This window comes from Anomaloglossus baeobatrachus, chromosome 10, assembly GCF_048569485.1.
Source record: "Anomaloglossus baeobatrachus isolate aAnoBae1 chromosome 10, aAnoBae1.hap1, whole genome shotgun sequence".
In the NCBI taxonomy this organism is placed as follows: domain Eukaryota; kingdom Metazoa; phylum Chordata; class Amphibia; order Anura; family Aromobatidae; genus Anomaloglossus; species Anomaloglossus baeobatrachus.
The window spans coordinates 192,497,208-192,521,170 of NC_134362.1; the positions used below are offsets into that span (position 1 = coordinate 192,497,208).

Here is a 23,963-nt window from a genome sequence, read left to right on the forward strand (position 1 = left end):
ACTCCCTGACTGCCCTCACTACATCCCGCGGTAGCCTGTTCCACTCCCTGACTGCCCTCACTGCCTCCTGTGGTCGCCTGTTCCACTCCCTGACTGCCCTCACTACATCCCGCGGTAGCCTGTTCCACTCCCTGACTGCCCTCACTGCCTCCTGTGGTCGCCTGTTCCACTCCCTGACTGCCCTCACTACATCCCGTGGTCGCCTGTTCCACTCCCTGACTGCCCTCACTACATCCCGTGGTTGCCTGTTCCACTCTCTGACTGCCCTCACTGTCAGAAAGTTTTGTCCAATGTCTAATCTGAATCTCCTTCCTTTAAGTTTCCTCCCATTGCTTCTCGTACTTCTTTGTGCTAATAAGAATATGGTGGTTCCCTCTGCACTGTGACTTCCTTTTGGATATTTGTAGACCACTATTAAGTCTCCTCTCAGCCTTCTCTCTAGTTTTAGCCGGTCTCCATATGACATGGTTTGCAGACCTTCTACCATCTTGGTTGCTCTTCTCTGGAGTTGCTACAATATATCGATGTCTTTTTTGAATTGGCGCTCCGGAAACTGTACCCAGTATTCCAGGTGGGGTCTGACCAGGGCAGAGTATAGGGGAATAATCACCTCTCATGATCTATATTCAATGCTTGTCAACTGGGCGGGGACTTAATGGTTTATATATTTGAAGCTTTGTAGTGAGCACCAATTGAAGATCCAGCCAAAAACCTGATTGATTTATCAACTTTTTGTTTTTTTAAATTTAGTATTTTGGAAATTGGGATCTCTCAGATTAAGATAACGCAGATAATGTTTTTGGCTCTTCCAGCTGGTACTATGATAACCTAAGCCGAGGAGAAGCAGAGGAAATGCTGATGAGAATTCCTAGAGATGGAGCTTTTCTGATACGGAGGAGAGAGGAGTCCAACTCTTACGCTATTACTTTCAGGTAAGTTTGTGACTAAAGCGGGCTTTACACGAGACGATAGATTGTGCGATATGTCGTTGGGGTCACGGTTTTCGTGACGCACATCCGGCATACCGCACGACGTCGTCTCGTGTGACACCTCCTAGCGACGCAGTATCGCTCACAAATCGTGAGTCGTGTGCTTGTCGCTAGGTTTCATAAAATTGTTTAATTAAAATGGCGGCGGTTGATCATCGTTTCCGTGGCATCACATGTTGCTCCGTGTGACACCACGGGAACGATGAACAGCAGCTTTACCTGCCTCCCGCGGCACCCGACGGCTTAATGGAAGGAAGGAGGTGGGCGGGATGTTTCAGTCCTGCTCATCTCCGCCCCTCCGCTTTTATTGGCCGCCTGCCGTGTGACGTCGCTGTGACGCCAAACGTCCCGCCCACTCCAGGAAGTGGACGTTCGTCACCCACAGCGAGGTCGTCCGGAAGGTAAGTACGTGTGATGGGGGGTTAAATAAGTTTATGTGCCATGGGCAACTAATTGCCCGTGATGCAAAAACGACGGGGGCGGGTACGATCGATTGTGCTATCGCACAATCTATCGTCTCGTGTAAAGCAGGCTTAAGACAAGACCCTTTAAATTACTGTATTTTTCGTATAAGACGCACTTTTCCTCCAAAAAATATGGGAGGAAAATGGGGGGGGGGTTGTCTTAAAATCCGAATATAGTGTAACCTGGGGGTCCTGTCTGTGCGGCAATCGGCAGCCAGGTGCCTGTGGCTGCGTGCAAGCGGCCGGGTACCTGTGCTTGCGTGCGGGTGGCAGCCGGGTACCTGTGGCTGCGTGCGGGCGGCAGCCGGGTGCCTGTGCTTGCTTGCGGGCAGCAGCCGCGTGCCCGTGCGGGCGGCAGTCGGGTGCCTCTGCTTGCGTGCGGGCGGCAGTCGGGTGCCTGTGCTTGCGTGCGGGCGTCAGCCGGGTGCCTGTGCTTGCGTGCGGGCGTCAGCCGGGTGCCTGTGCTTGCGTGCGGGCGTCAGCCGGGTGCCTGTGCTTGCGTGCGGGCGTCAGCCGGGTGCCTGTGCTTGCGTGCGGGCGGCAGTCGGGTGCCTGTGCTTGCGTGCGGGCGGCAGCCAGGTGCCTGCGTGCGGGAGGCAGCCGGGTGCCTGCGTGCGGGAGGCAGCCGGGTGCCTGCGTGCGGGAGGCAGCCGGGTGCCTGCGTGCGGGAGGCAGCCGGCGCCGACAGGCACCCGGCTCCCGCTTTCACACAGGCACCCGGCTGCCTCCCTCACACAGCCACAGGTACCTGGCTGCCACCCGCACACACGCAAGCACAGGTACCCGTCCGCTTGTACGCAGGGTGGGCGGGCAGCCTGCTGGCTGCCACTCTGTGCATGCAGGTTACCCAGTTTGTCTGCGGTCCCAGTTTCAAATGATGGCGCCGGGGGAGTTCTTGGATGAGAGCTCCATCTGCGCATGCACCACTCCAGGCGCCATCATTTGAACCGGGACCGCACACACTGGGACACTCACTGCACCGGCCTGCTGCACGACTCACCCGCCGCCGTTGTTGCCGCCACCCAGGACCCAGCGGCTCCTACCACCACGGACCCCGCTGCCACTGACCCGCCGCGCCTGCCAACACAACCTCTGCCTCCTGTGACCCCGCTTCACCACCACTGCTGCCCCCCTCCGGTAAGAGAACACCGGAGTATAAGACGGACCCCATTTTTCTTTTTTTTACCTTTTTTTATGTCTACATCCGGTGCGTCTTATAAAGCGAAAAATACGGTAAGCCTTAGCATCCAGCAAGAGCATGACAATTAAAGAGTTATTCTCAAGCTGTGTCTTAAGCAGCACTCGGCTTTCCAGTCTCCTTACTTCCTTGTTGTGGGGGAAGGAGGCAATCCTCCTCGAGTGACACTTCTGATGAGCTTATGCTACCATGCCACATTAATAGTCTATCAGTGCACTTCTTCTGGAGTCTTCACTGTCATCACTATATATTGTGACGCCCTGGGCGTTATAGTGCGGTATGGCAGTGACACAGACCCCAAACAGTCCATATACAGGGAACTTATGACTTTTATTTCTAGCCTCCCGGATCCCACATAAGACATCATATGACATAACAATAAAGACTGGCCCAGCTGAGCACTAACTAATACAACTTACCTTGGTCTAACACTACCAGGGGTAAGTATGGGCTAGACTCTCCGGTAACAGGCCTCCAGCGTGCACCACTGTGTGCGTCCACGCACTGACTCCAGTCAGTATATACACAGCCCCCTCAAGGGGCCGTCTCCCCCTGAGACTGTCTCTGTCAGACTATGTGCTCACACAAAGACTCACATTATATGCTAGGTGGAGATATGTGGACACTCCCACCTCCAGCAACATTTAAACCTGCTCTTGTAAGGTCTTTAATCAATCCTATGGAATTACAAGTATCAGAGTAGCCAGTCACCATCCTAAAATCTGCATATACAGATAACAGCGAGCAGTGATTAGGAGAACTGATCTGGAAAATAAAGATGCCTGGAATGGTGATTTTGCAGGACTAATAACAGCAGGCTCAGGTGCAGAGATGGAGGGGAGGGAGGTAAGCAGCCAACTGCTGTAAAGAAATCAATATACTGGAGAAAGGTGGCTAGTATCTCAAGAGTTAACTCAGCCTGGAGTGTAGTAACTGCTCGAGTGACAGTTAAAAAAAAATAAATCTTTATTTTTATATAGTGCTAACATATTCCACAGCACTTTACATACATCAGGAACACTGTCCCCATTGGGGCTCACAATCTAAATTCCCTATCTGTATGTCTTTGGAGTGTGGGAGGAAACCGGAGTGCCTGGAGGAAACCCACACAAACACGGGGAGAACATACAAACTCCTTGCAGATGGTGTCCTTGGTGGGATTTGAACCCAGGACCCCAGCGCTGCAAGCCTGCAGTGCTAACCACTGAGCCACAGTGCAGTGCTAACCACTGAGCCACCATGCCGCCCAGTTCTGTTGAGCTTATTCTTCTGTGACACATTAATGGTCTGTTAGCGTAATTCTTCTGGAGTCTACACTGACATCAACGTATCTGTATATACAGATAACAGCAAGCAGTGATTAGGAGAACTGATCTGGAAAATAAAGATACCGGGGAATGGCGATTTTGCAGGACTAATAACAGCAGGTTCAGGTGCAGAGATGGAGGGGAGGGAGGTGAGCAGCCAAAGGTGGTAAGGAAATCAGTATACTGGAGTAAGGTGACTAGTATCTCAAGAGTTAACTCGTCAGCCTGGGATGTAGCAACTACGCTTACTCAGCCATGCTCTGGCAGCCAATCTCTTTGCCAACAAGCTTTGCACTATGTAAGATAAAAGCTCTCATATCGGGAGAACCATAGCAGATAGAAAAGGCAAGTCAATTGCAAACGTGCTTATTTTCATGTTAACTATTTATCAGCATGAAAATGTTCCTTTAAATGTCCCTCATGGGCCATTGACTAGGCAAAACATCCGAAAACTAAAGATGATACAATTAGGGCAGTTAAGTTATTTAAATGCACGGAAACTGGGCTTTAAAAAAAAAAAAAAAGGAAGTGATGTAAAGAGCAAACCATTTTACTGACTGACACTTCTTACATAAAATGAATTATAATGTCTCTATTTGTTTTTTTTTTGTTTTTTTTTAGGGCAGAGGGAAAAATTAAGCATTGCCGAATCAATAAAGACGGGCGTCTGTTTGTTCTCGGGACGTCTGCCTATTTTGAAAATTTGGTGGAGCTGGTTAACTATTATGAGAAGCATGCACTGTACCGAAAAATTAAGCTCCGATACCCAGTGACTGAGGAGCTGCTGAGCAGGCTGAACGCGGTATGTGATTCCTGTATATCTTGTTCATCCTTACCATAAATCTAAGGATTGAAATGGGGGATAAATCTATGTGGATACTTACAGAAAAACAGACGTGAGGCCTGTGTGTCTCTCCCAGTAATATAGGCTGGATGTGAGCTCTGTGTGTAACTCTCCCAGTAATATAGGCTGGATGTGAGCTCTGTGTGTCTCTCCCAGTAATATAGGCTGGATGTGAGGTCTGTGTGTCTCTCCCAGTAATATAGGCTGGATGTGAGGTCTGTGTGTCTCTCCCAGTAATATAGGCTGGATGTGAGGTCTCTGTGTCTCTCCAGTAATATAAGCTGGATGTGAGGTCTGTGTGTCTCTCCCAGTAATATAGGCTGGATGTGAGGTCTCTGTGTCTCTCCCAGTAATATAGGCTGGATGTGAGCTCTGTGTGTAACTCTCCCAGTAATATAGGCTGGATGTGAGCCCTGTGTGTCTCCCCCAGTAATATAGGCTGGATGTGAGCTCTGTGTCTCTCCCAGTAATATAGGCTGGATGTGAGCCCTGTGTGTCTCCCCCAGTAATATAGGCTGGATGTGAGCTCTGTGTCTCTCCCAGTAATATAGGCTGGATGTGAGCTCTGTCTGTCTCTCCCAGTAATATAGGCTGGATGTGAGCTCTGTGTCTCTCCCAGTAATATAGGCTGGATGTGAGCTCTGTCTGCCTCTCCCAGTAATATAGGCTGGATGTGAGGTGTGTGTGTCTCCCAGTAATATAGGCTGGATGTGAGGGCTGTGTGTCTCTCCCAGTAATATAGGCTGGATGTGAGCTCTGTGTGTCTCTCCCAGTAATATAGGCTGGATGTGAGGGCTGTGTGTCTCTCCCAGTAATATAGGCTGGATGTGAGGTCTGTGTGTCTCTCCCAGTAATATAGGCTGGATGTGAGGTCTGTGTGTCTCTCCCAGTAATATAGGCTGGATGTGAGGTCTGTGTGTCTCTCCCAGTTATATAGGCTGGATGTGAGCTCTGTGTGTCTCTCCCAGTAATATAGGCTGGATGTGAGCTCTGTGTGCCTCTCCCAGTAATATAGGCTGGATGTGAGGTGTGTGTGTCTCTCTCAGTAATATAGGCTGGATGTGAGGTCTGTGTGTGTCTCCCAGTAATATAGGCTGGATGTGAGCTCTGTGTGTCTCTCCCAGTAATATAGGCTGGATGTGAGCTCTGTGTGTCTCTCCCAGTAATATAGGCTGGATGTGAGGTCTGTGTGTCTCTCCCAGTAATATAGGCTGGATGTGAGCTCTGTGTGTCTCTCCCAGTAATATAGGCTGGATGTGAGGGCTGTGTGTCTCTCCCAGTAATATAGGCTGGATGTGAGCTCTGTGTGTCTCTCCCAGTAATATAGGCTGGATGTGAGGCCCGTGTGTCTCTCCCAGTAATATAGGCTGGATGTGAGCTCTGTGTGTAACTCTCCCAGTAATATAGGCTGGATGTGAGCCCTGTGTGTCTCCCCCAGTAATATAGGCTGGATGTGAGCTCTGTGTCTCTCCCAGTAATATAGGCTGGATGTGAGCTCTGTCTGTCTCCCCCAGTAATATAGGCTGGATGTGAGCTCTGTGTCTCTCCCAGTAATATAGGCTGGATGTGAGCTCTGTCTGTCTCTCCCAGTAATATAGGCTGGATGTGAGCTCTGTGTCTCTCCCAGTAATATAGGCTGGATGTGAGCTCTGTCTGCCTCTCCCAGTAATATAGGCTGGATGTGAGGTGTGTGTGTCTCCCAGTAATATAGGCTGGATGTGAGCTCTGTGTGTCTCTCCCAGTAATATAGGCTGGATGTGAGGGCTGTGTGTCTCTCCCAGTAATATAGGCTGGATGTGAGCTCTGTGTGTCTCTCCCAGTAATATAGGCTGGATGTGAGGTCTGTGTGTCTCTCCCAGTAATATAGGCTGGATGTGAGGTCTGTGTGTCTCTCCCAGTAATATAGGCTGGATGTGAGGTCTGTGTGTCTCTCCCAGTTATATAGGCTGGATGTGAGCTCTGTGTGTCTCTCCCAGTAATATAGGCTGGATGTGAGGGCTGTGTGTCTCTCCCAGTAATATAGGCTGGATGTGAGCTCTGTGTGTCTCTCCCAGTAATATAGGCTGGATGTGAGCTCTGTGTGTCTCTCCCAGTAATATAGGCTGGATGTGAGGGCTGTGTGTCTCTCCCAGTAATATAGGCTGGATGTGAGCTCTGTGTGTCTCTCCCAGTAATATAGGCTGGATGTGAGGTCTGTGTGTCTCTCCCAGTAATATAGGCTGGATGTGAGGTCTGTGTGTCTCTCCCAGTAATATAGGCTGGATGTGAGGTCTGTGTGTCTCTCCCAGTTATATAGGCTGGATGTGAGCTCTGTGTGTCTCTCCCAGTAATATAGGCTGGATGTGAGGTCTGTGTGTCTCTCCCAGTAATATAGGCTGGATGTGAGCTCTGTGTGTCTCTCCCAGTAATATAGGCTGGATGTGAGCTCTGTGTGTCTCTCCCAGTAATATAGGCTGGATGTGAGGTCTGTGTGTCCCTCCCAGTAATATAGGCTGGATGTGAGGTGTGTGTGTCTCTCCCAGTAATATAGGCTGGATGTGAGGTCTGTGTGTCTCTCCAGTAATATAGGCTGGATGTGAGGTCTGTGTGTCTCTCCCAGTAATATAGGCTGGATGTGAGGTCTGTGTGTGTCTCCCAGTAATATAGGCTGGATGTGAGCTCTGTGTGTCTCTCCCAGTAATATAGGCTGGATGTGAGGTCTGTGTGTCTCTCCCAGTAATATAGGCTGGATGTGAGGTCTGTGTGTGTCTCCCAGTAATATAGGCTGGATGTGAGCTCTGTGTGTCTCTCCCAGTAATATAGGCTGGATGTGAGGTCTGTGTGTCCCTCCCAGTAATATAGGCTGGATGTGAGGTGTGTGTGTCTCTCCCAGTAATATAGGCTGGATGTGAGGTCTGTGTGTCTCTCCAGTAATATAGGCTGGATGTGAGGTCTGTGTGTCTCTCCCAGTAATATAGGCTGGATGTGAGGGCTGTGTGTCTCTCCCAGTAATATAGGCTGGATGTGAGGGCTGTGTGTCTCTCCCAGTAATATAGGCTGGATGTGAGGTCTGTGTGTCTCTCCCAGTAATATAGGCTGGATGTGAGGCCCGTGTGTCTCTCCCAGTAATATAGGCTGGATGTGAGCTCTGGGAGTGTCCAGAGTGCTGACATCATCTTCTTAGCTTACACTGTATATCAGTACAGCTTCTATCCTGCTCTTATTTTCTCTTTTTCTAAAGTCTGGTTTCTGTGCCCTCCTTGAGACTATGTATGCTTTCTCCCTTCCTGCATACTGTGGAGATTTGTGTAAAACACACTCCCCTTTCTATCGCTAACACTGAAAAGGGAGTGGGAGAGCAAAGAAAGATACATCATAAGCAGGAACCATGATAGATTTGTGCAAAATAGCTAGATGGATGCTTTGCAAAAGTAAAATGTTGAAAAGTTTTTAATGATGACTATATGGAGACTTGTGTAACTTTGCATTTAGGCAAATTTGTGTATATATACACACGATATATATATATATATATATATATATATATATATATATATATATATATATATATTATGTGCAAAGGTGTTCATAGCCTTTAAATTGGCTTTCCCACTATTAAAACTGCATAGGGTGAGGATCAGAGCGACTCAGGATCTTGGACCTCAGATCATTATAATGAAGGGATGCATCCACTATTTTACCTTTGTATCTAGTTCAGAGTTTTTGTCCTTTCATTAGGATAAAGGTGGAAAGGGGAATGTGGGGTTTTGCTAACATTTTTGGGGGAAAAAGTGAAAAAGCTTCATTTCTAAAATCATGGGGATCTAAATAGTTAGATCACTGCAATCTTACAGGTGTTTTTCACGCTTTTTTTTTTCTTTTTACGCCTTAATTTTAAAATATTTTTGCAGTAAAATGTATTTTCTGGCTCTCTCTTTATGGTTTTCCCTTCCTGACAAGTGACTTTATACAACAGGCGACTCGACAATCCAGAATGTTTCATTATTTGACATTTACTACCGGATTTAAAGAATGTTTCTGTATCTCTGTCACTTTAGGAATTTCCGCATCATGACTTTTGCATTTCCCATATTTTAGGAAAAGGACGTGAGCTCAATTTACGGAGTTAACAGAATGTATGTGGATCCTAATGAGATCTCCCCAGCCATGGTATGTGACCAGCTAAAAATTTTATATCTATTTTTTTTTCTACATGGCTTATTCTATCTAAGGTGCTTTATAGGAAATTGTATTATTTTAATTTGCATTAAAAAAAAAACAAACTGGTGCAAATTTGCAAAAAAAAACCCATAAACACTAAAGATGTCACAGCTGGAGTAAAGGATTATATATATATATATATACATTTTTTCTAAATTTTTTCCAACCTTTAGTGCTTTATTTATTTAATATTTTTTTTTATTATTTATGAGTAAAGGATTATATATATCCATTTTTTGTAATTTTTTCCAACCAATGGTGCTTTATTTATTTATTATTTATGAGTAAAGGATTATATATACATTTTTTGTAATTTTTTTCCAACCTATGGTGCTTTATTATTTTTTTATTATTTATGAGTAAAGGATTATATATACAATTTTTTGTAATTTTTTTCCAACCTATGGTGCTTTATTTATTCTTTTTTTTATTATTTATGAGTAAAGGATTATGTATATATACATTTTGTAATTTTTTTTCCAACCAATTGTGCTTAATGTATTTATTATTTATGAGTAAAGGATTATATATACATATTTTGTAATTTTTTTTCCAACCAATGGTGCTTTATTATTTAGGAGTAAAGGATTATATATACATTTTTTGTAATTTTTTTTCCAACCTATGGTGCTTTAATTATTTTTTATTATTATTATTAATGAGTAAAGGATTATATATACATTTTTTGTAAAAAAAAATTTCAAACCTATGGTGCTTTATTATTTTTTTAATATTTATGAGTAAAGGATTATATATACATTTTTTGTAATTTTTTTTTCCAACCTATGGGGCTTTGTTTTATTATTTATGAGTAATGGATCATATACACATTTTTTGTAATTTTTTTCCAACCTATTTTTTTTTTAGCAGCAGCATGCTGAGCTTTTTTTTTTTGCTTTTTTTTTAGCTTTCCCAATTGAAGATCAATGAAATCTATAAAAAAAAATAAAAAAAATCAAATACAAAAACAAAAAGGCAACAAATGCCTACAAAATACATTTTCCTCCCATTGTGAAAGTTTTTTCCTGTAGGAAAAAAAAAACCTAAAAAACACTATGAACGTTTCATAACACTGCAAAATCAGACAGCACAGGGCTTGTTTGTAAACTGTAACCATGGAGATATAATTGCCTGCGCAGGCGCTGCATGCACAGAACAGTAGATTTTCAATAAAGACCAAATGCAAAGTTATTTTTTTTTTTAAGATCACAGAAACATTTTAAATTGGGATTTTTTATTATTATTTTTTTTAATTATTATTAGTCATGTATAGAGCCAGCGAGGTTTCTACACAATAGGATATCCTCCAGAATTTGCCAGGACTGTTGCATAGCAACAGTAAATGGCTTCTGGAATGTTTGATTTTTGGGAAAATATAAACCTCTGGGGAAAACAATTATGTAGCCGATTTTCTTAAAATCTCTGCATTTGCTGTTCCTCTGTTTTTCCTCCTGGAAATGTGCTAGTGATGATAATGCAGGGCTACACCCTATTGAATGACAAACCCTTATTATCGATTACACATTTCCAGGAGGACTAACTGAAAAACGGCACAATGCAGAATTCTAAGATGCTACTGAACTGTAATTGTTTTTCTATGGAAAAAACATTAATACCGTCCAGTGTAGATTTGAATAATGGAAAGTGATGGGTTATTAGTCCCTACTGTAGCTGCAATTAGTCCCTGGTCCACCTGCGTTATTAGTCCCTACTCTAGCTGCATTATTAGTCCCAGCTTCACCTGCGTTATTAGGGCCTGCTCCACCTGCGTTATTAGTCCCTGCTCTACCTGCGTTATTAGTCCCTGCTGTACCTGCGTTACTAGTCTCCGCTCCACCTGCATTATTAGTCCCTGCTCTACCTGCGTTATTAGTCGCTGCTCTACCTGCGTTATTAGTCCCTGCTCTACCTGCGTTATTAGTCTCTGCTCTACCTGCGTTATTAGTCCCTGCTCTACCTGCGTTATTAGTCCCTGCTCCACCTGCGTTATTAGTCCCTGCTCTACCTGCGTTATTAGTCCCTGCTCTACCTGCGTTATTAGTCCCTACTGTAGCTGCAATTAGGCCCTGCTCCACCTGCGTTATTAGTCCCTACTCTAGCTGCATTATTAGTCCCAGCTTCACCTGCGTTATTAGGGCCTGCTCCACCTGCGTTATTAGTCCCTGCTCTACCTGCGTTATTAGTCCCTGCTGTACCTGCGTTACTAGTCTCCGCTCCACCTGCATTATTAGTCCCTGCTCTACCTGCGTTATTAGTCGCTGCTCTACCTGCGTTATTAGTCCCTGCTCTACCTGCGTTATTAGTCTCTGCTCTACCTGCGTTATTAGTCCCTGCTCTACCTGCGTTATTAGTCCCTGCTCCACCTGCGTTATTAGTCCCTGCTCCACCTGCGTTATTAGTCCCTGCTCCACCTGCGTTATTAGTCCCTGCTCTACCTGCGTTATTAGTCCCTGCTCCACCTGCGTTATTAGTCTCTGCTCTACCTGCGTTATTAGTCCCTGCTCTACCTGCGTTATTAGTCCCTGCTCCACCTGCGTTATTAGTCTCTGCTCTACCTGCGTTATTAGTCCCTGCTCCACCTGCGTTATTAGTCTCTGCTCTACCTGCGTTATTAGTCCCTGCTCTACCTGCGTTATTAGTCCCTGCTCCACCTGCGTTATTAGTCCCTGCTCTACCTGCGTTATTAGTCTCTGCTCTACCTGCGTTATTAGTCCCTGCTCTACCTGCGTTATTAGTCCCTGCTCCACCTGCGTTATTAGTCCCTGCTCCACCTGCGTTATTAGTCCCTGCTCTACCTGCGTTATTAGTCCCTGCTCTACCTGCGTTATTAGTCCCTACTGTAGCTGCAATTAGGCCCTGCTCCACCTGCGTTATTAGTCCCTACTCTAGCTGCATTATTAGTCCCTGCTCTAGCTGCGTTATTAGGGCCTGCTCCACCTGCGTTATTAGTCCCTGCTCTACCTGCGTTATTAGTCCCTGCTGTACCTGCGTTACTAGTCTCCGCTCCACCTGCATTATTAGTCCCTGCTCTACCTGCGTTATTAGTCTCTGCTCTACCTGCGTTATTAGTCCCTGCTCTACCTGCGTTATTAGTCTCTGCTCTACCTGCGTTATTAGTCCCTGCTCTACCTGCGTTATTAGTCCCTGCTCCACCTGCGTTATTAGTCCCTGCTCTACCTGCGTTATTAGTCCCTGCTCTACCTGCGTTATTAGTCCCTACTGTAGCTGCAATTAGGCCCTGCTCCACCTGCGTTATTAGTCCCTACTCTAGCTGCATTATTAGTCCCAGCTTCACCTGCGTTATTAGGGCCTGCTCCACCTGCGTTATTAGTCCCTGCTCTACCTGCGTTATTAGTCCCTGCTGTACCTGCGTTACTAGTCTCCGCTCCACCTGCATTATTAGTCCCTGCTCTACCTGCGTTATTAGTCGCTGCTCTACCTGCGTTATTAGTCCCTGCTCTACCTGCGTTATTAGTCTCTGCTCTACCTGCGTTATTAGTCCCTGCTCTACCTGCGTTATTAGTCCCTGCTCCACCTGCGTTATTAGTCCCTGCTCTACCTGCGTTATTAGTCCCTGCTCTACCTGCGTTATTAGTCCCTACTGTAGCTGCAATTAGGCCCTGCTCCACCTGCATTATTAGTCCCTACTCTAGCTGCATTATTAGTCCCTGCTCTAGCTGCGTTATTAGGGCCTGCTCTAGCTGCGTTATTAGGGCCTGCTCCACCTGCGTTATTAGTCCCTGCTCTACCTGCGTTATTAGTCCCTGCTGTACCTGCGTTACTAGTCTCCGCTCCACCTGCATTATTAGTCCCTGCTCTACCTGCGTTATTAGTCTCTGCTCTACCTGCGTTATTAGTCCCTGCTCTACCTGCGTTATTAGTCTCTGCTCTACCTGCGTTATTAGTCCCTGCTCTACCTGCGTTATTAGTCCCTGCTCCACCTGCGTTATTAGTCCCTGCTCTACCTGCGTTATTAGTCCCTGCTCTACCTGCGTTATTAGTCCCTACTGTAGCTGCAATTAGGCCCTGCTCCACCTGCGTTATTAGTCCCTACTCTAGCTGCATTATTAGTCCCTGCTCTAGCTGCGTTATTAGGGCCTGCTCCACCTGCGTTATTAGTCCCTGCTCTACCTGCGTTATTAGTCCCTGCTGTACCTGCGTTACTAGTCTCCGCTCCACCTGCATTATTAGTCCCTGCTCTACCTGCGTTATTAGTCTCTGCTCTACCTGCGTTATTAGTCCCTGCTCTACCTGCGTTATTAGTCTCTGCTCTACCTGCGTTATTAGTCCCTGCTCTACCTGCGTTATTAGTCCCTGCTCCACCTGCGTTATTAGTCCCAGCTTCACCTGCGTTATTAGTCCCAGCTTCACCTGCGTTATTAGTCCCAGATCCACCTGCGTTATTAGTCCCAGCTCCACCTACGTTATTAGTCCCAGCTCCACCTGCGTTATTAGTCCCTGCTCCACCTGCGTTATTAGTCCCAGCTCCACCTGCGTTATTAGTCCCTGCTCCACCTGCGTTATTAGTCCCTGCTCCACCTGCGTTATTAGTCCCTGCTCCACCTGCGTTATTAGTCCCAGCTCCACCTGCGTTATTAGTCCCTGCTCTACCTGCGTTATTAGTACCAGCTCTACCTGCGTTATTAGTCCCTGCTCTAGCTGTGTTATTAGTCCCTACTCCACCTGCGTTATTAGTCCCTGCTCTACCTGCGTTATTAGTCCCAGCTCCACCTGCGTTATTAGTCCCAGCTCCACCTGCATTATTAGTTCCTGCTCTACCTGCGTTATTAGTCCCTGCTCCACCTGCGTTATTAGTCCCTGCTCCACCTGCGTTATTAGTCCCTGCTCCACCTGCGTTATTAGTCCCTGCTCCACCTGCGTTATTAGTCCCTGCTCCACCTGCGTTATTAGTCCCTGCTCCACCTGCGTTATTAGTTCCTGCTCTACCTGCATTATTAGTCCCTACTCCACCTGCGTTATTAGTCCCAGCTCCACCTGCATTATTAGTTCCTGCTCTACCTGCGTTATTAGTCCCTGCTCTACCTGCGTTATTAGTCCCTGCTCCACCTGCGTTATTAGTCCCTGCTCCACCTGCGTTATTAGTCCCTGCTCCACCTGCGTTATTAGTTCCAGCAGAGTGAAGGCAGATAGCCATAACGTACATGACTGAGGCAGTGATAGATCCAGGAAAGGGTTAAGGAGTAAGGGATGGGGGTTTTACCTAAGGAATGTGGTGGTGGGGGTGAGCGAGCAGGAGGAGAGATGGGGGCAGGGGCCATATAAGAGATAGGTCCCATGTTAAGAGGTCATTCCTTTGTCCTGGACTCAAAGACTGAACAAGCAGTATGGATGCCTTGCTGAAGAGCGTTCAGGCCGCGGCTTTGACATGTAGGCCCGAATGGATTCAGGCCCAGCTAGACGAATTGCTGAAGAATGCCCGGGATACAGCATCTGTCCCTTCTGAACTTTCTGAACATCAAACTCTAAGAAGATCAAGACCTCCTGAGAGACTAACTTCTGAAATGGCCAATAGGACTCACAATAGGATCATAAGTCCTTCCGTTACCTCTAGGAAAAGAGCAAAGCGCAGCACGGCCTCTGATCCTGCTTACAAACCAGGAAGGAAACTACAGTACAAGAATAACAAAGGACAGAGAAAAGAGCCCGACCATCTAACCAGAGAGACACCAAGAAGTGCAAGGAGAAAGTCCGGCTCTACTGATGTGCCAGCCAGAGAAGCAGCCACACAAGCTACAACTGACGTGACCACAGCCCACGATGGATCCTTAGAACTTCCTCAACAAACTTTGTATCATTCTAGAGGACATCATACGGCCTTACCCCAGGAAATAAACCAACACGGGGGGATGGGCTTAGGACACACAACATTTCCGGATCCGGGTTCTCATTACACGAGGAGTGGTAGGAATCCAAAAAGACAACTGCGCAAAAGTACTTTAACCAGACAAAGACTTCTTCGGCCGGCTCAGGATATGAGTCCGGCAAGAAATCTACAGCTACAAGACTCAGAAGAGATTCCAGACAATGACTATGACACAGATAACGACTGCCCACTAGAGGGCAGCAGCACGCAGCACTTCAATAATGGAGGGGCTGTAGAGACTATAACTAATACGTCACGGACGGCTGGTCAACCTAGGACGCAGCCAGGTATTGGTGAGAACACTTTTTCTTGTCCTATATCTAGTGTAACAACACCTGTAATGAATCCAGTGGGCGCAGTTGGGGGTACAGGTCCCGGCAATGTAGGATGGGATCTTAATTCAGTAGTACAGCAATTAGTGTCCGGGGTTAAGGAGGCTTTGAGTCAGTCTAGCTTACCCATAACTTCTTCTCCTATTGCTGCATGGTGCGGGAATGGTCGCCGGACATCGGAGGTGGTAAGTCAGTCGTGTGCTGATCCAGACACACAGGAGGACGCAGTAATTTCACAAGGGGTTCCATTATCTGATGCAGCAAAAGGAGAATTATATGTATGTTTTGAGGGTCCTCTAGGAATTCATTTGAAACAGGAGGTTAGGGAGAAGATTTGGGCCGACGAATATGTGGAAATATTTTCATTATTGCCCTTAGAAAAATATAACTTGGATAGAGTAAGGTTTGATGAGAGGAAAAGAGAGGAACAAGAAAGACGGTATTGTCTCATCCCCCAAACATTTAGCAATTGGTTCCATGCCTTTGCCATATTAGCAAGTGTAATAGGCCAAAAAACTCCTGAACATTGCTCTGCCTTATTTTGTTACATGAATTCTATCGGGGAGGCGCACCGTGTGTATGGAGGTTTAGCATGGCTGCGCTATGATGAGCAGTTTCGCCAACGAAAGGCTGGTCGCCAAGGGATTCGTTGGGATCACAAAGATATTAGTTTATGGATGCGTCTCATGACAGCGCCACGTGGGGTTAATCAGCCCTTTCAGGGCTATGTCGGCAGATCATCAGCAATCGGATTGTCGGCAGCAAACAGAAAAGGTTGCTGCTGGCAGTTCAATGATAGCCAGTGCAGATTCGGAAACACATGCAGGTACAAACATGAATGCACCTTCTGTAGTGGAAACCATAGCCTATCAAAATGCTTTACACGAAATAAAACCCCAACAGCAGAGATTAACCAAAAAGGGGGAAACCCCAATTAGACTCGGGGAGATGGTGGGCTATCTAAGCAGGTACCCAGATAGGAAAGCAGCACAATTGCTGGGGGAGGGTTTCTCAGAAGGTTTTAAGATCCCATCTACTTCAGGCCCATTAACCTGTTCTCGTAACCTTGCTTCAGCTTATACATATTCTCACATTGTCTCCACAAAACTAAACAAAGAAATTGACCTGGGCCGCATGGCAGGCCCATTCCCCAAAATGCCAATAGAAAACTTAAGGGTCTCTCCATTGGGGGTGGTCCCAAAGAAGGAACCCAATAAGTTTAGGCTGATCCATCATCTGTCCTTCCCTCATGGAAGCTCAGTTAATGATGGAATCGATCAGGAACTTTGCACAGTCTCGTATACTTCATTTGATACAGCGATTGCATGGGTACAGAAGTACGGCAGAGGAGCTTTAATGGCAAAAACAGACATTGAAGCTGCCTTTAGACTCTTACCAGTCCATCCAGAAAGCTTCCATCTCTTGGGTTGTCAGTGGCAGGGAAGGTTTTATGTAGACTTGTGTTTACCGATGGGCTGCTCCATCTCATGCTCCTTGTTTGAATCATTTAGCACATTTTTAGAGTGGGTAGTAAAGAAGGAAGCCGGCGTGCGTTCTGTCCTGCATTATCTAGATGATTTCCTATGTATTGGTCCACCAAAGTCATTTGTTTGTGCTTCATTATTGGCAGCGATTCAGTCGGTTTTTAAGTGTTTTGGAGTACCGTTAGCATCAGATAAAACAGAAGGCCTGTCTACACTTATCAAGTTTTTAGGAATTTTGATTGACAGTGAAGCAATGGAGTGCAGATTACCGGATGACAAGGTCAGTGATCTGCTGGAGGCAGTCAGAGAAGCTAGATCCCACCGTAAGATCAGATTAAAGGATCTACAATCGCGGTTAGGAAAAATGAACTTTGCGTGTCGCATTATTCCAATGGGTAGAGTTTGTTGTAGGCGCCTAGCTGCAGCTACCTCAGGCATAACCTTTCCACATCACTTTGTGCGGCTGGCTAGAACATTAAAGGACGATCTGGCGGTATGGGAACAGTTCTTAATGGAGTTTAATGGGAGGTCATTGTGGATCAGACCACCGGTTTCAAATTTTGATCTAGACATCCACACTGATGCAGCGGGGTCAACTGGTTTTGGTGCATATTGTTCTGGACAGTGGTGTGCAGATAGGTGGCCAGAGAGTTGGAGAAACAATGGGTTAACACGAAACTTAGTACTCCTTGAATTGTTCCCCATAGTGGTTGCTTGTGAAATTTGGTGCAATATTTTCCAAAACCGAAAAGTGAGATTTCATTGTGATAACTTGGGAGTTGTAGAAGTCATCAACAAACAATCAGCTTCTTCCCTGCCTGTTGTTACGTTGCTGCGTCATCTAGTGCTGCGCTGTTTAAAGTCAAATTGTCAGATTACAGCTGTGCATGTCCCCGGTGTTTGCAATTCTGTGGCTGATGCTAGTGGGACATGATGCCAGGTTACATGACAATGTTTCCTTGTTGTTATTTTACATTAGCAGGGCCTTTGTGGATGGTACTTCATTGTCCACTATCGATAGTAAAATGTCTGGATTAGCTTTTGGTTTAAGTTGCACGACTTCACTGATTACACAAAGCATTTTTTAGCTAAGCAGGCCCTAAAGGGTTACAGAAAAAGTTGTAAGAAGACCAGAGATAAACGGCGTCCGATTTCTTTCCAGTTATTGCAGCAGATACTGAGTGTACTAGGCTGAGTCTGGAGCAGTCCGTTTGAAGTGTTTCTCTTTAGTTGTGCATTCACACTGGCCTTTTTTGGCGCTTTTGAGAATCAGCGAGTTGGTGTCGAGTAGCTCCACCAGAAGTGGGGGTCTACAAGACAAAGACGTGCATCAGTACACAGACAGATTAGAATGTTTTCTGGCAAAGTCAAAAACTGATCAACAGGGTAGAGGAAAATGGATCACATTGTTTCCTTTAAGCAATTCATGAGGATTGTAAGTCATTGTCACAATTTCAATTCACAGCAGTTCTTAAAAAATGCCTGACAATATTGGGAGAGTCTCCAAAATGCATTCACTTCACACTCATTTAGGATAGGAGCAGCCACAGAAGCTGCTAGTTGGGGCTTAGAGCCTGACATAGTTAAAAAAATCGGGAGATGGGAATCGAGCAGATTTAAGAGTTACATTAGATTGCATTTATTATAAATGGCGTACATGTATATATATGTGTACATTGTGGTAATCTTATAGTAGTTGTGTCTTCATTTAGACAATTGTGTGATAATTGTGTTTTTGTTTTTTGTTTTAGCTGAACAGCAATGCCTGGTTTGGATCATGGGACATTCAATTGTTTTTTGGGGGGCCTTACGTGCAGCAGTCAGGCCTAATGGCAAACAGTTGGGGTTGCCCAGTTCCTTGGCACGGGTGACATGGATAGGAAAGAGGGGAATGCAGTGGCATCAGCTGTTAAAAGAAATCCAGTATCATGTGGAGTTCTACCGCCCCCCGGACGTCTTACTTATCCATTTAGGTGGTAATGATTTAGCAATAAGAACATCAAGACATTTAGTTAGGAACATAAAGCTTGATATGTTGAATTTATGGAGGTCTTACCCAGAAACAGTGGTGGTCTGGTCGGATATAGTAGCTAGACAAATGTGGAGAACAGCGCGATCAGTGGCTCGCATCAATAATACAAGGATAAAAGTTAATAAAAAAAAAATAACAAAATTTGTGTTGGAAAACGGAGGGGTGGCCATACGTCACCAGATGCTGGAAAATACAAAGGAACATTTTTGGAGAGATGATAAGGTACATCTTAATGACATTGGCATTGATATATGGATGTTGGGAATACAAGAAAGAGTAGAACGAGCCATTAAGTTGTGGAGGAACTCACTCTTGTAAGGTGTCACAAGAGCGAGTCTTGGCGGGATGTGGTTGTTTAAACCCCCTCTTTGTTGGTTGGAGAATTATGTTTTTAATGGGGTCCCTGGGCCAGAGCTCAGCGGACAGTGGAATATGGGTCCCTGGGGAGGAGCTCAGTGGACAGTGGAATAGATGGGTCCCTGGGGAGGAGCTCAGCGGACACAAGGAAAATGATCAAGGGGTATACCCAGATTCCCCCTTGAGCTAGGTGTACACGGCGGAGGGGGATATGGGGCTGGGATTTATAACAACCACATCTCTGGGCCGATAATCTTGTTTTTTCTTGTTGATGTTTTTTCTTATTAAAAATAAAGGGCTGCTGTGGCCAAAATTTTAATCCATGTCACGCAGTGTGTGGTGTCTTATTTATTAGGTTTCCAGGAGCGGCAATTCACTAGTCCATCAGTCAAGCAGAGTGAAGGCAGATAGCCATAACGTACATGACTGAGGCAGTGATAGATCCAGGAAAGGGTTAAGGAGTAAGGGATGGGGGTTTTACCTAAGGAATGTGGTGGTGGGGGTGAGCGAGCAGGAGGAGAGATGGGGGCAGGGGCCATATAAGAGATAGGTCCCATGTTAAGAGGTCATTCCTTTGTCCTGGACTCAAAGACTGAACAAGCAGTTCTTAAAAAATGCCTGACAATATTGGGAGAGTCTCCAAATGCATTCACTTCACACTCATTTAGGATAGGAGCGTTATTAGTCCCAGCTTCACCTGCGTTATTAGTCCCAGATCCACCTGCGTTATTAGTCCCAGCTCCACCTACGTTATTAGTCCCAGCTCCACCTGCGTTATTAGTCCCTGCTCCACCTGCGTTATTAGTCCCAGCTCCACCTGCGTTATTAGTCCCTGCTCCACCTGCGTTATTAGTCCCTGCTCCACCTGCGTTATTAGTCCCTGCTCCACCTGCGTTATTAGTCCCAGCTCCACCTGCGTTATTAGTCCCTGCTCTACCTGCGTTATTAGTACCAGCTCTACCTGCGTTATTAGTCCCTGCTCTAGCTGTGTTATTAGTCCCTACTCCACCTGCGTTATTAGTCCCTGCTCTACCTGCGTTATTAGTCCCAGCTCCACCTGCGTTATTAGTCCCAGCTCCACCTGCATTATTAGTTCCTGCTCTACCTGCGTTATTAGTCCCTGCTCCACCTGCGTTATTAGTCCCTGCTCCACCTGCGTTATTAGTCCCTGCTCCACCTGCGTTATTAGTCCCTGCTCCACCTGCGTTATTAGTCCCTGCTCCACCTGCGTTATTAGTCCCTGCTCCACCTGCGTTATTAGTTCCTGCTCTACCTGCATTATTAGTCCCTACTCCACCTGCGTTATTAGTCCCAGCTCCACCTGCATTATTAGTTCCTGCTCTACCTGCGTTATTAGTCCCTGCTCTACCTGCGTTATTAGTCCCTGCTCCACCTGCGTTATTAGTCCCTGCTCCACCTGCGTTATTAGTCCCTGCTCCACCTGCGTTATTAGTTCCTGCTCTACCTGCATTATTAGTCCCTGCTCCACCTGCGTTATTAGTCCCTGCTCCACCTGCGTTATTAGTCCCTGCTCTACCTGCGTTATTAGTCCCAGCTCCACATGCGTTATTAGTCCCAGCTCCACATGAGTTATTAGTCCCAGCTCCACCTGCGTTATTAGTCCCTGCTCCACCTGCGTTATTAGTCCCTGCTCCACCTGCGTTATTAGTTCCTGATCTGTGTTATTAGTCCCTACTCTACCTGCGTTATTAGTCTCTACCCTACCTTTAAGACAGAAGAGAAGCAAAAGAAGAGTTCTTCTTAAAGATGAATGCATAAGTATACACAGTTGACCCCGTTACTCTTTTGCCTGCTCTTCACCCTTCATGTTATCTCTTTTTTAGCCCCAAGGAACGGTTAAAGCGCTGTATAACTACACGGCTTCCCAATCTGATGAGCTGAGCTTCTGCACGGGCGCCTTGATCCACAACGTCGTGAAAGTCTCCGAGGGATGGCGAGTATCAACTACCAATTCATCCGTCACTAATTTCATATTAGGAGGAGTGTTAATAGCAGGATTAGATCTGGAAGAGAAGGGGGAACAGCAATCCCGAAAGCATGAAAGTGGGGGACGTATCACTCCGATAACCCTGGGGGGAGGAAACTGTCATCTATCTTATCCGAAAAAAACAAACAAATATAAATTAAGAAAAACAAATAAACAGTTGAAAAACAACAATTCAGACACTTAGTTCTGTTTATGTGATGTTGGAGATTTGTAGCATCTACACTATCAGTGATACAATGTATCTATTACTCTGTAGGTGGAAGGGAGACTATGGAGACAAACTGCAGCAATACTTTCCATCCAATTATGTAGAGGACATAACGACGAATGAAGAAGGGTTTACCCATCAGGTAAGAGATACAGAGGGCAGTATTACAGCAGTTATATTCCTGTACATAGGGGCAGTATTATAGTAGTTATATTCTTGTACATAGGGGGCAGTATTATAGTAGTTATATTCTTGTACATAGGGGGCAGTATTATAGTAGTTATATTCTTGTACATAGGGGCAGTATTATAGTAGTTATATTCTTGTACATAGGGGGCAGTATTATAGTAGTTATATTCTTGTACATAGGGGGCAGTATTATAGTAGTTATATTCTTGTACATAGGGGGCAGTATTATAGTAGTTATATTCTTGTACATAGGGGCAGTATTATAGTAGTTATATTCTTGTACATAGGAGCAGTATTATAGTAGTTATATTCTTGTACATAGGGGGCAGTATTATAGTAGTTATATTCTTGTACATAGGGGCAGTATTATAGTAGTTATATTCTTGTACATAGGGGGCAGTATTATAGTAGTTATATTCTTGTACATAGGGGCAGTATTATAGTAGTTATATTCTTGTACATAGGGGGCAGTATTATAGTAGTTATTTTCTTGTACATAGGGGGCAGTATTATAGTAGTTATATTCTTGTATATAGGAGCAGAATTATAGTAGTTATATTCTTGTACATAGGGACAGTATTATAGTAGTTATATTCTTGTACATAGGAGCAGTATTATAGTAGTTATATTCTTGTACATAGGGAGCAGTATTATAGTAGTTATATTCTTGTACATAGGGGCAGTATTATAGTAGATATATTCTTGTACATAGGGGGCAGTATTATAGTAGTTATATTCTTGTATATAGGAGCAGTATTATAGTAGTTATATTCTTGTACGTAGGGACAGTATTATAGTAGTTATATTCTTGTACATAGGGGCAGTATTATAGTAGTTATATTCTTGTACATAGGGGGCAGTATTATAGTAGTTATATTCTTGTACATAGGGGCAGTATTATAGTAGTTATATTCTTGTACATAGAAGTAGTATTATAGTAGTTGTATTCTTGTACATAGGGGGCAGTATTATAGTAGTTGTATTCTTGTACATAGGGGCAGTATTATAGTAGTTATATTCTTGTACATAGGGGGCAGTATTATAGTAGTTATATTCTTGTATATAGAGGCAGTATTATAGTAGTTATATTCTTGTACATAGGGGCAGTATTATAGTAGTTATATTCTTGTATATAGAGGCAGTATTATAGTAGTTATATTCTTGTACATAGGGGCAGTATTATGGTAGTTATATTCTTGTACATAGTGACAGTATTATAGTAGTTATATTCTTGTACATAGGGGCAGTATTATAGTAGTTATATTCTTGTACATAGGGGCAGTATTATGGTAGTTATATTCTTGTACATAGAGGCAGTATTATAGTAGTTATATTCTTGTACATAGTGACAGTATTATAGTAGTTATATTTTTGTACATAGGGGCAGTATTATAGTAGTTATTTTCTTCTTCTTCATAGAGGGTCGTTAATTACTAATTAACTGTTATTAACTCCCCTTCACAGATTATTGAAGACAATCCCTTGGGCGCTATGTGTAAAGGTATCCTAGAGCTCGGGACATATGAAATCAGTAAGTACCGTAGTTACCAATAAGTGTGGAAAAAAAACATGGACATTTGTACTTACGGTAGTAATAAAAAACAAAATCTATATATATAATTGCCTTATTCTGTCTGTCTTGCTCCAAAATTGTGTCGTTACAGTGACATTGTGTCCTTACAGTGACAACAGTCGGATTGGCCGCTGGGCTCGGCCTGGCCCCGCCCCTCCACATGGATTGGCCGCTTGGCTCGGCCTGGCCCCGCCCCCCGCATGGATTAACCGTGTGGCCAGGCCTGCCCCCCCGCACGCGATGCCCGCTACGCCACGCCCCCGCACGCGATGCCCGCTACGCCACGCCCCCCGCACGTCATGCTTGCTAGGCCGTGCCCCCCGCACGTCATGCCTGCTAGGCCGTGCCCCCCGCATGCGATGCCCGCTAGGCCATGCCCCCGCACGCGATGCCCGCTAGGCCACGCCTCCCGCACACGTTGGGCACCTGTATACCTCCCCCCCAGGACAACTCCTCCCATTATACTCCTCCTTTTATAATCCTCCTATTATACTCCTCTCTGAGGGGTTTGCAGCATGGGGGATGGAGCACGATGGGGGGTGCGTAGCATGGGGGATGGAGCACAATGGGGGGTGCAGCATGGGGGATGGAGCATGATGGGGGGTGCCCAGAATTTTGGGGATGAAACACGATGGGGGGTGCGCAGCATGGGGGATGGAGCACGATAGAGGGGTGCACAGCATGGGGGATGGAGCACGATGGAGGGTGCAGCATGGGGGGTGGACCACGATGGTGGGTGCATACCTCCCCCCAAAAACACACACACACACACACACACCGCACAACACGCCACACACACACTGGGAACCACAAACACCGCCCTACACAGACACACACAGACAATGCTGCACACACACAGACAATGCTGCACACACACAACACCCAAACACCGCG

The 23,963-nt window shown here is 45.6% G+C and overlaps 1 protein-coding gene across 2 annotated transcripts in view; it reads left to right on the forward strand.

Annotated features, from left to right (window-relative positions):
* PLCG2 (phospholipase C gamma 2) overlaps nucleotides 1-23,963 on the forward strand; it is a 187,625-nt gene that overhangs the window by 117,953 nt on the left and 45,709 nt on the right. For both annotated transcript variants that reach the window (XM_075326077.1, XM_075326078.1), the window contains exons 19-24: nucleotides 813-932; nucleotides 4,580-4,760; nucleotides 8,880-8,951; nucleotides 20,936-21,045; nucleotides 21,356-21,449; nucleotides 22,961-23,027. In XM_075326077.1, coding sequence (XP_075182192.1) covers nucleotides 813-932; nucleotides 4,580-4,760; nucleotides 8,880-8,951; nucleotides 20,936-21,045; nucleotides 21,356-21,449; nucleotides 22,961-23,027 — 644 coding nt within the window. The remainder of the gene's footprint in view (nucleotides 1-812; nucleotides 933-4,579; nucleotides 4,761-8,879; nucleotides 8,952-20,935; nucleotides 21,046-21,355; nucleotides 21,450-22,960; nucleotides 23,028-23,963) is intronic.